Source organism: Lupinus angustifolius, chromosome LG05 (genome assembly GCF_001865875.1).
Source record: "Lupinus angustifolius cultivar Tanjil chromosome LG05, LupAngTanjil_v1.0, whole genome shotgun sequence".
In the NCBI taxonomy this organism is placed as follows: domain Eukaryota; kingdom Viridiplantae; phylum Streptophyta; class Magnoliopsida; order Fabales; family Fabaceae; genus Lupinus; species Lupinus angustifolius.
The window spans coordinates 8,966,526-8,978,306 of record NC_032013.1 but is presented as its reverse complement, the minus strand read 5'-3'; the positions used below and the strand labels follow the sequence as shown (position 1 = coordinate 8,978,306).

General features: G+C 33.4%; 1 protein-coding gene across 2 annotated transcripts; it reads right to left on the bottom strand.

Moving 5' to 3' along the window:
* On the bottom strand, nucleotides 2,987-10,269 carry LOC109347655. 2 transcript variants are annotated; one of them, XM_019587609.1, is made up of 6 exons: nucleotides 10,155-10,269; nucleotides 7,990-8,124; nucleotides 5,771-6,443; nucleotides 5,105-5,572; nucleotides 4,197-4,375; nucleotides 2,987-3,580 (listed from the first exon to the last, which is right to left on the bottom strand). In XM_019587609.1, the coding sequence occupies exons 2-6, from the start codon at nucleotides 8,101-8,103 to the stop codon at nucleotides 3,248-3,250; spliced, it is 1,767 nt and encodes a 588-aa protein (XP_019443154.1). In that variant the 5' UTR covers nucleotides 8,104-8,124; nucleotides 10,155-10,269; the 3' UTR covers nucleotides 2,987-3,247. The 2 variants fall into 2 exon arrangements, with proteins under 2 accessions (XP_019443154.1, XP_019443155.1); XM_019587610.1 differs by having other exon boundaries at nucleotides 7,990-8,103; nucleotides 10,155-10,252.

Sequence of the window (11,781 nt, the reverse complement as noted above, 5' to 3'; positions counted from 1 at the left end):
ATGATTGTTGTTGGTGCCCCTTAGATGAAGGTTACCTAAATCTATGATCCATGCAAATTTTTTAAGAGAGGAAGATGCCCAAACTCAACCCCGAAGGATTAGCAATATCCTGACCATACTTAGAACATAACATTTTGTACCAAAAACATCTCTCTTAGTAATTAGACTATCATGTTGTTTCTACTCTGATAGTAACACACTTTTTTATTATTCATTTCATATATAATATATATACTGACATGTGATAATATATAATAATTGTAAAAACCCATCTCAAAGGAGAGGGTCACCATGGTGGAAAGGTTGCGGGTAATATTGGTTTAGTGTAAAGTGTATTTTTGAATATATATATATATATGAAAAGAAGTATATGTATTTATAGAAGCAATTACCTGGCATAAGACATGGATTAATTGTTATAATGGATGTGTAATTCACTATTGTCAAAATCGATTGGTGCTGGATGGTTCAACCGGTAAACTGATGAACTAGTGTTTAATACTGATACGATACAATATTTATGTCAGCAATGCAATTATACCAGTCAAAATCGGTCATATTGGTTGGTTTTCCATTGTACTGTACTGGTCATACCGGTTGGTTTCATTTAAAAAATAATAATTAAAATGATTTATTTTTACCAAATTGTTGGTATGGAGGATCAAATAAACAACTACTACATTTTTATACATATAAAACTTGGTCTACCATATACATTTTTTAAGAAGTGGTATAAATAAAAATAGTTATCGTTTGTTTTATTGATTTTTAACATTAATGTTAGCATAAAATATATGTATATCTAACTTCAGCGGTATCTGATTTAATTAGTGAATCACCGGTTGAACCATCATACTAGTACCCTGACCAGTTTGATGATGGGTACAGTATTAATAACACTGCTTCAACACACTTTTGTCAAAACCAGTTTGTGTCGGTCGGTTCAACCGGTCTTAATACAATTATGATACAACATTTATGTCAGCTATGCAATTATACCGGTCAAACTGATAAAAACTAGACATATCGACCAGTTTTCAATTGAACCGTACTGGTCATACCAGTTGGTTTCATTTAAAATTATTTTTTTAATGAAAATGATTTATTTTTATCAATTGAGTCTTTCTCTATATAAGAAGGGAGTCCAAACCTAACATTATTAACAATAAGTAACTAGTTTTTTAAGAGTAAATTACACTACACCCCCTGAGTTTTAGTAAAATTATACAAACACTCATCCTCACTTTTCTATTCCCACACAAACCCCTAATTTTTATACTTTCATTATACTGACCACCCCTGCATGAGAAATAAGTGTAATCGTTTAAACAAAAAAATATAATAAATACAATTAAGTTAAGCAAAACATGGTATATTGTGGAGACAAATATAAATAATATATAAATCAATGTATCTTTATTATTTTTGGTTACGAAATACATCAACAATTCTAAAGAGATATTGTTTAAATTGCTCTTATTTGGACTTGTCTCCAAAAAAATAATGAGGTATTGACTTATATATTATTTGGACTTGTCTCCATAATATACCATGTTTTTTTAACAAAATTGCATTTATCATATTTTTTTATTTAAAAGATTATACTTATTTTTCATGCAAGGGTGGTGAGTGTAATGAGAATATAAAAATTAAGGGGTTTGTATAGATGTAAAACGTAATGAGTAGTTTGTACAATTTCACTAAAACTCATGGGATGTTTTAGTGTAATTCACTCTTTTTTTTAATGGTAGGAAGCAAGAAATAAAATTAAGGCCTAAAAAACCAAGTCTCGATAGCACAAGGAAACACATAGTTTATGAGCTGGAAGGGAATAGCCTCAACAGTAGTGAACTTAGCCTAGGATGAAAAGAATAATTGATATGTGCTGATGATGAATAGGCATTATGTCCCAGATCAAAGTAATTGTGTCTAGGACAACCTCACGCCATCTAGTGGCTACAACAAGCATTTGCCTCTACTATATTAATCCAATTTCTTATTGAGAAAATAATGTATATATCAATAGTGTAAGAAATTTCTATATTGTCACTATATTATCTATCATTCATATTTTGTTATCATTGACTTTTAAATAAAAATAATTTAAATGAATTGTGGAAATGCATTTACTATGTATAAGTCTTTATACTATCAGTACATAGATTTTACATCTTTCTTAATTATTAAGTTAATTGCACATAAAATTGATTTTTCTCCTGCTCATTATGTATCACATTTCCAGTGGTCTACTTATACTATTTTCAATAGTCAACCTGAAATAGTGTCTATATGTCATCTTTTGATTCGTATCTTAAACTCATGAACTAGCTTATTTACATGCATCTTTTATTTACATGAACTTACTTATTTTTTATTACATATAAGTGGTGTTACAACAATCCTTGCCCATTTGACACTACTGGAGCAATACTACGCAATATCCAAACATTAGAAATATCACATCGTTGATGTATATTATTGAGATTTAATAAAAAAATTAAGTTGGTTGATAATTGTCTAACATAATCTTCATTTTTATAAAACAATGAAACCTATTACAACCAAGCACCACAAGCGCAATGATTCTTCATTATCCTAATTGACATTATAGGTAGGTATGAAATTTGAGGAAGAGGTTGAGTGAGAGATAATAAAAGGTTTGAATGAGTTTGGTTAAAAGTGTAATATAGAAAGTTAGGTTGACTTTTTTTTGATAAAAGAAATAGTCTCCACATCAGGTGTTTCGTTTTGCATGGCAAACTCCTCGTTAGACTAATTCTCATGTACTATTAGTATAAAGATTTATATAGTTATTACATCATCTACCATTCATTTGCGTTACTTTTTTTTTTTAAGAAACAATGAGGGTGAATGATGCAATGACTCATACACTATCACGGCATACATTATTACATTTTTTCTCTTTTTTTTTTTGTGCAAACAATTCAGTTTAGCAAAAAATCTGCAGCTAGTTAATCATTACATATTTGAACCAAATAAGGTATAATAACTGCAACAAAGGGTGTATCTGGTTAATTACCGTAATGATGATTAAGTTAACACAATATTAAGTTAGACAATCCAACATAATATCCACACTATTAACACAAGATTCAGCTAAAAATTCAACATAACATCCAAACTATTCTCAACACAAAAGATGAACTTGGTCTGTTGCCAAAGGACAACTGTTAGCTTGCATTGCATTCCAACAAAAGAACTTACTTAGGCTCCACAAGATGGACAATTATTCTGTCTGAATGTTACTGATTGCTCTTTTCCTGCCCCTTTTCAGAGGAGGTTTAGGGATGGTAGGCGGGGTGATGTCCTTAACAACTCTGAAAATTTTGACATCAATGAGCCATGTGCCATAGACTTTGCCCATTGGTTGAAACACACACACATCAAACTCTTCCAGGTTATTATCAAGAGCAAATTTTCTCCAGCCAAGAGTAAGTTCCCCGGTGTAATGAATTCGGTCGTAGCAGTATTTGACATGCCATTCGGTCTTATTGACGCGTAGTACAAGATCTTGAGATCGTGGAGGGAGATGTTCTACTACCCACCTACTTGGTATTGACTGGTTACAAGGTAAGAGTATAATTAGTAACAGTGAATAAAATTAGCACACAACTAGAGAAAGTTTAGAAGTTCAGTGAGTCCAGTTAACAAGTCCCAGTTTAAGGAAGCAATATATAGAAACATTTTAAGGGAAATCACAACTAATGTATTGAATACATCAACTTTCCAATGCAAACTTTATATCTCTGATTCCTTAACCAATGGAGTACTAGTTAGTGTTCTCCTCTCACAATAAGGCTTTTAGGGGAGTACATAGTACATCCATAGATTAAAACTTACGTTGGTCAGTTTGGCCTAGGGATAAAAATGAAAGTGAAAATCCATGGATAAAATTTTAACTCAGATTATATTGTAAAGAGGGCGAGGTTCGACGCCACAATACGGTTATTTGCCTTGTGGTCTAGAGGTCAGGGTTGAAATCCTAGAAAAAACCTCTTCACTTATGAGGATAAGGCTGCATAGATCTATCCTCCCAGACCCCACTAAGTGGGAGCCTCGTGCATTGAGCCACCATTTTTTCAAAAAAATATATTGTAACAGGTGCACGAACTTTTCACCCTCATTTTTACTTCCATATAAAACTGAAACAAAAGAAGTCTGAGGCAACTGTTTACCACGTAGAATCCCGTGTATACTTGCTCCGGTTGCATAACTATCAACAAGCTTTTCTTGGTACATGCTGCCTGGGCCAAATGCTGGGCACTATTTATCTCATGTTCTGTGACAGGCCTTCTATTTGAGGTGTATAATTCAATGTGTGCGGCACTTTGACCCGAAGAATCAACATCAGAATCTATCAATATGAGCAAAATGAGATACCATATCAATAAACAGCCTAAATAGTTATTCAAACACAAATAAAAGTGCTTGCAAAGAACTGATTTCTCAAGAAAGTTGAATAGTTTGATTTATTTAACAAATTTTTATTAGCTTAGGTACCAAAGAAGTCCAGCTGTCTTTAGATATAAAACTGAAGTGTCACAAAGTTGGACTATAAAGCATGCACACAAGAGGCAAATACAGGCAACAATGCCTCAATATCAAATCAATGACAGCCCAAGCACCAGACCAATCAATCCATATTTGTTGGAAAGTTCAATGCAGAAGAATTCTCAACGACCCACTTCTACACAAAAATCTCTCTGAGAAAAGGTATGCGTCATATATATATACACACACACACACACACATATATATATACATGTTCAATTATTATAATTTGTAGTTATTATCATTCGTATGACCAAGTTTATTCTGATGTTGGGTTCTAGAATTAATTTAGGGATTCCAAAGTAATTCTGTCCTACCCACACACAAACACATTCTTCTGCTCCCACCTTTTTCATAACACCTACATGCACTTTGAGTTGAACTCCTATGAAAATGTTGCAGATTTTTAGTCTTAATATTTTGTCAGTGAGTAAAGAAATTCTCACGGTTAAAAGCTTGTTGAAGATATTATATGTCCATAATAATGCAGTAAAGATATTTTCTTTCCATTTTGATAAAGTAAAAATGTTACCAGTCACCCAGTCAGCTACTCCTTGACCAGCACTAGATATTTTAGGAGGACTTCCTCTTTGCTTAGTATGAACATGTTTAACAGCAGAAACTAGCTTCCTGATCTTGAACCTTCTATCAGTGGTTTGCAAGGGATCAGTTGTTGGCACTATGTCTCCATTCGCTTGTATGAATTTCTGAGGGGAAGCAGATTCAACAATGGCATCAAAAGTCCTTTCACCAATAGGAGTTTCGAATGGTAAACTGACTGGCACTACAGTGTTATGATGCACAGATTTCTCAATTGCAGCACAGTCCACACCAGCATTAGCATGTATGAATTGCTGAGGGTTAGCAGATTCAACAACAGCATCAAAAGTCCTTTTACCAATAGGAGTTTCGAATGGTACAGCGACTGGCACTACAGTGTTATGATGCACAGATTTCTCAAGTGCAGCACAGTCCACACCAGCATTGGAAGGGGTATTAGATACTTTTGGAGGTTTTCCTTTTCGCTTAGTCTGGACATGTGTAACAGCAGAAACTAGCTCCCTGGCTGTTTCATGAGTAGTCCTTTCACTACTAGGAGCTTCAAAGGATGCAGGTGCTGGCACTATGACACTGTTACCATGCACGGATTTCTCAAGTGCGGCATACTCCAAACCAGCATTAGAAAGGGTATTAACTTCTTCCACACGATTATCAGTGTCAACCACTCCCTGATGAGCACTAGATACTTTTGGAGGTCTTCCTCTTTGGTTAGCTTGGACATGCGTAGCAGCAGAAGCTATATTCCTGACACTTGTGTCAGTAGTTTGAGAAGGAACAGATATTGGCACTGTGTTTCCATTAGAATGTATAAGTTGCCCGGGGGAAGCGGATTCAACACCAGCATTAATAGTCCTTTCACTACTACGAGCTTCAAAGGGTATAGCTGCTGGCACTACGAAACCATTATTCTGTACAGATTTCTCAGGTCCAGCACATTCGACACCAGCATTAGAAGGGGTATTAACTTCATTCACACGGTTATCTGTGTCTCTTTTCTTGCTTAAGCATCCAACCCCATTTTCAGTAAGATCACATTTTCGAACAAAGTAAGAATCCACCTTCTCACAGAAGCTCTCCCCATCAAATATCAAAACATCAAACAGTGATTCACCACCATTGTACTTAAACACCAGCAAATCATTCTCTTTTAAAGAGTGGTCTTTCACAAATTGTGGCCAGCCACGTGTGAAGTACATGGCACCATCTCTTGTTGTCAATCCTACTGTCCACACAATGTCACAAGGACCTCTAAGGCCCACATTTTCTGGCAATTTTTCCTTCAAATTATTCGAAAATGTTTGGGGAAGTGCCTGCAGTCAAAATTCAATTTTCATCTGAGAATGGGAACAGAAGATATTATAGACTCCGTAGATATGTAATAAGTAGAAGTGTCTAATCATAAGTATTCAGATTGAGAATCAAGCAATATACATCTCAAAGCTAGTTAATGCAGGACAAGAATAATAATAATAATAATTCAAGAACAACCACATTACATCTAGAGTTGCATATTGTACCCCTTATTTCTTCACTTCCTTTTCTATTCCTTTTGGCTACTTATTGCAATGCCTCAGAATTTAGATTGAGAATCAAGCAATATACATCTCAAAGCTAGTGAATGCAGGACAAGAATAATAATAATAATAATAATTCAAGAACAACCACATGACATCTAGAGTTGCATATTGTACCCCTTATTTCTTCAATTCCTTTTCTATTCCTTTTGGCTACTTATTGCAATGCCTACAAACATTGCAATGCCTCAGAATTATGATAATAGAGCATGTTTGAATAAGCTACAAAAATTAGATTATATGTATACTTGATTATTGTTATTTGTTACAATCAATTATAATAGGATCAGTTTTATATTTGGATGTTTGCTGCCGAACGGTTTAAAGATAACATATTTCATTTGGAATAAGAAAACACTTTTACAAAATAAATTACACAAAAGGGGTATGAAGTTATTTTTTTAGATTAATAATATTTATTTGGTACTATGCAACGGTTAGGTTGCTTGCCTTGTGACCTGGAGGTCATGGGTTCAAAGCTTGGAAACAACTTTTTTGCTTGTCAGAGTAAGGTTGTGCTACCCTTCCTAGACACCACTAGGTGAGAGCTTGATCGCCCTTTTTGTAGTTTTGTAAGATTCAAATGGGAAAATATGATCGGTTGCAAAATAATCAAATAATTCTTTTCAAATAGGCTTCAAACTTATTTAAAAACTGCTTTTATCCTATAAAACAACTTTTTCATGCTTCAATCAGGTCTGCTAAACAAGTAAGATTAAACCACAAAGAAGACCTTTATCTTTGAAAAGTATGTTTTCCTAAACACCATGTTATATGTATGCAAGGGTGGAAACAACAACGTTGATGTGTGTTTCATCTATTGCAATGCATACTCAAAAATTAGCCCGAGCAAACACCAAGCCTCTTCCAAGGCAAAAACAAATTGTCTCAAAAGTGTATCACTAGGCAGAAGTACAGTTACTTTATTTATGAGACATAATCAGAATACTTAAAAACAAGCATATCTATATAAATATATGAAATAAAAAATCCATGGATTATGACAGTTGATCTAAACCTCATCACTTCAAATATATAAAAGAAAAAAGTGTATGCATAGGGTGCACCGGTGCAGGAACTATAAAAGGATGGGAAAAACAGAGCTGGCAATTTGATATACTTCAAAGAAATGTAATGAAGTAAAAGAGAAAGTAATATGGAAATAAAGTACATACATTCAAAACCCGAAGTTGCATGCCTTTATAAGATGTTTTTTATATTTACACAGTACAATGGCAAAAAAAAAACAAAAAAATAGAGAATAGAAGAATGGATGATTTACAAGGTGTTGATCATAACCGCTGCGGAGAATTTGAGCAAAATGGAGGACTTGAAAATGGGACCAGTAAATGTTCTCCACCCATGATTTGCATCTTTCACAGCTTTGTTCATCCATCTAAATTGAAAACAACAACACCTAAATCAGATACTAAAAAGGGGTAAGCTTTTTCATTCACAAGTCAAGAAGCTGAAGCACTATAAACTACTGCACAGCTAAAAAATGCCTCAAAAACTAGAGCCAGCAAGTCACAGCCCAGACCCCACCACAGCTCCTTGTAATTATCTTAAAAAACAAAAAGTGGAAAAGGAAAATGCGATTTAAAGGGTACCCTTCGGCATGGTACAGTAGTGTTAATTCTAAGATATGTTATTTCAACACAATTCATTTTAGCTTTATCCATCATATTTGGTAATATTGAACAATACTCAAATCAAGGAAATATAAAATTTAAAACGTGTCAAACACATTTTCCTTAATTCAGTGTCAATGCTGCAATCAACTCGGGTATTGAAATGTCCTAGCGTTATTGGCTGTTACAATCATTTGGCATGTAATTTTGGGGTCTGAAAATTCACATTTATATAAGGAAATAAGTTTCTTATTTATCTATATATGTGTGCATGTAAGAAAGTTATTTATCTATCAACTCCTACATAGTAAATTAGAGTACTCACTACTCACTCTTAAGGACTCAACATTCCACCTCTTCAGTCAATCATGTGATGTCACCTACATCAAGCAATTTTCAGAAGTGTCCGCATTGAAATTTCAATTTCATCCATGACCATGACAATAAGAACATAAGTTACAATAGATATGCTGGCAGAATATGCATCTGATCATAAGTATTAGACTGAGAAACAGACACTAATCATGTCAAATGTAGTTAGTGGATGCATAAAAGGACCAGAATATAAACCAGGAACAACAAGACAATCTAAGGTGACAATTGGTTTGTTTTCTGCTGTCATTTTCTGATGATATGTTTGCACTTATAGTTAAGTGAGTGCCACCTTATTCTCACTTTATTTCTTATTTTAAAGATTTTGATCCACTATTTCTTTAATGAAATCTTGAGGGAAAAAACAGGAATCAAAGTGAATTGGTATTTTTGTAATCTTAACATAGAACTGACGAGCTCAAATCCTTAAAACAATCTCTGCACTTGTGGGTGTAAGCCTGCATATATTTACCCTCCCAATATCCCACCAGGTGGGAGCATCATGCACTTGGCCGCCCATTAATGAAAATACATCAACAAAAAATAAAAACAAACCAAACACCCTCTAAAGTTGAAAACCCTCGGGGGTTCATAGGATTACAATGATAGGATAGAATAATTTGTCCTATCATATCCTATTCACCACTCAATATAGTTTCTGTCTAATTGCAAGCTGCATTAGAAATGAGCATATAATACATTTTTTCCCCTCATACACTCACACTTGAACACACCACCGCCACATCCAACACTAGACAGGGTAAGAGCATGCCCTACTCATATCTTATTCTAATCTCTATCCTATCATATCCTTATTTTATCCTTATACACTATACCCTGTAATTTCTATCTCCAAACAATGTCAAGACTTGAAGTAATAATATGTTAGGGTGCATGCATGGATGGAACCTACAATGTTGATGCATGTTTCCTCTATTATTACATTTGAAAGCTAAAAAATTATTCCAGGGAAACTCCAGGTCACTTCAACTACAAAAAAAACAAAGCCTAAGTCATTATACTCAAGCTCGAAACTTTAAAACATTAAGAGTCCGTTTGCAATATGGGTTTTGGAATGGAAAGAAAGGAAAATGACGGCTTCAGAGCCATGAAATACAGAATTGGGTTTTGGAATGGAAAGAAAGGAAAATGAAAGCTTTAGAGCGAAAAAATACATATATGAGATGATTCTAAAACCATCCATTCTCTTTCCTTCATTCCAAAGCTCGTCTCGCAAACAAACCCTAGATAAATTACTAAAATAAACACTACAAAATATGAGCAATTTGATATGGTTTAGAAAACAAGGAAAGAAAATAAAGTAAGGGCAAAAATCAGAGAATGTGAATGAAGTGCATGCATTAAACTTTCAAAAAATAGTCAAACTCATTTCTTAGATTAACAACAGAAAAGAAAGAAAGAGTTGCAAGGAAATGATGGTAACCGAAACGGAAGAACAAAATGGAGTGCAACCAAACACGATCAGTAACTTTCTTCGCTTTTCCCCAAATCTCGAGTGAAAACAACAAAATGAGATAATAAAAGGTAAAAGCTTTACTAGTCACAAGAACAGTTATTAATGTCCACAATTTTTGTTGGGTATATTAATTTGGAAAATAAGAAATCAAATTAAATTGATCTTTGATAAGAGTTAAAATAGTTATGAATGTCCACAAGTTTTGCCTGAAAAAAGTCCTTTTTGACCCAATTTGACCAAATTTGACCACGTTTTGATGCAATAAATCTTTTTCTACTCATTGCATTTTCACAAACTTCATATAAAATGAGAAGCATATCTACTTTCTCATAAATAGTGTTAATAAGTGGATAGTGTAGTCAAACTATATTATCACACGTTTGGTATATGTTTTAAGATATTTACGGAATAATGTAGTTTTTAGGAAACTCGTAGATAAGATCCACAAGTTTGGGAAGTCATGGACCGGAAATGTGACTTCTTTATAATATCGTGCATCACATGCACGAGACTCTCTCTCCTCCATGAAAGTCGTGCTTCACATGGATGACTTTCACTTTTTAGAAATCGTGGACATTAAACACGATTTACATTGTATATTAATAATAAAAAACTTTCTAACCTAGTGGTTTTTAGAAGTTTGAAGTGGAACGTGTTTACACATTAACAACAATAGAATATATTTTTTATAAAATAACAGTTTATGAGTTTTATTCAATGTTACTATTCATATTTAATTATAATTGACTTTTTCAAAAAAAAATTGAAATGGTTGATGGATAATATAATAATTGTATATAAATTTTTGCATTGGGGAATACGCTCTAAGAACAACTCATAAAAGATAATAATTATTCACAGCAAAAGATTTCTGGATTTTCTGGATTCTCTGAAGCATGGTCTAGAGATAACTTGGAGATATGGTATTAGGAGCAATGTTTTAAACAACTATTGACTTCGATATTTCCAAAATCTCCACATTATGGATTATTTCGGACAAATTTTGTTCATTTAGTCAGATATATGGTTTTAACATCTCCAAAATCCTTAACATCTTGATGTATGTAATGGTCTGAGACACAAATTCAAAACTTGATAGAAGGGTTGCATGTGGGACGAACTCTTTATTGATGTGTGTAATGATCAACTCAGACATTATTGTGGAGTTATAACTTTTTAAGGTTTACTTGGGAGTGAATTTTTTAAGAAAACAAACGAAATTGGAAGGCTAGAAACATTATTCGTATGATTAGATCTCTACTCGTGAAGTATTTGCATAGAAGAAAAAAACATTAGAAGATTAGTTGTTTAATTATTATCTTATTTATTAATTTCTTTATCTAAAGAGTTACATGTGATTGGTTGTGTAAGGTTCAGTTAGATCTCTAAAAAGATCAAAATGTTAAGAATTCGATTTCTGTGAATGACACTTGTTAAGAGAGCACCCAAAAGTATATTAGTTTCGTACACAAACTATAGAGTCTGATCCTCTCGTGTAATGAAAAGGCCAACCTAGTATTATGATACATGTGAAATCAATTTTTATCGGCCAATATTTAAAATGTAAAGGTATATTTTTAATTAAATTAATTGT

Excerpts from the sequence above, each read along its gene's own strand:
- LOC109347655 (XM_019587609.1), bottom strand. The coding sequence starts at position 8,103 with ATGGATGAACAAAGCTGTGAAAGATGCAAATCATGGGTGGAGAACATT. Across the intron at positions 5,573-5,770 it reads CACTGATAATCGTGTGGAAG|CTAATACCCCTTCCAATGCT; the intron begins AAGTTAATACCC and ends CTCCAAAAGTAT. Across the intron at positions 3,581-4,196 it reads TATACACGGGATTCTACGTG|TCAATACCAAGTAGGTGGGT; the intron begins GTAAACAGTTGC and ends CCTTGTAACCAG.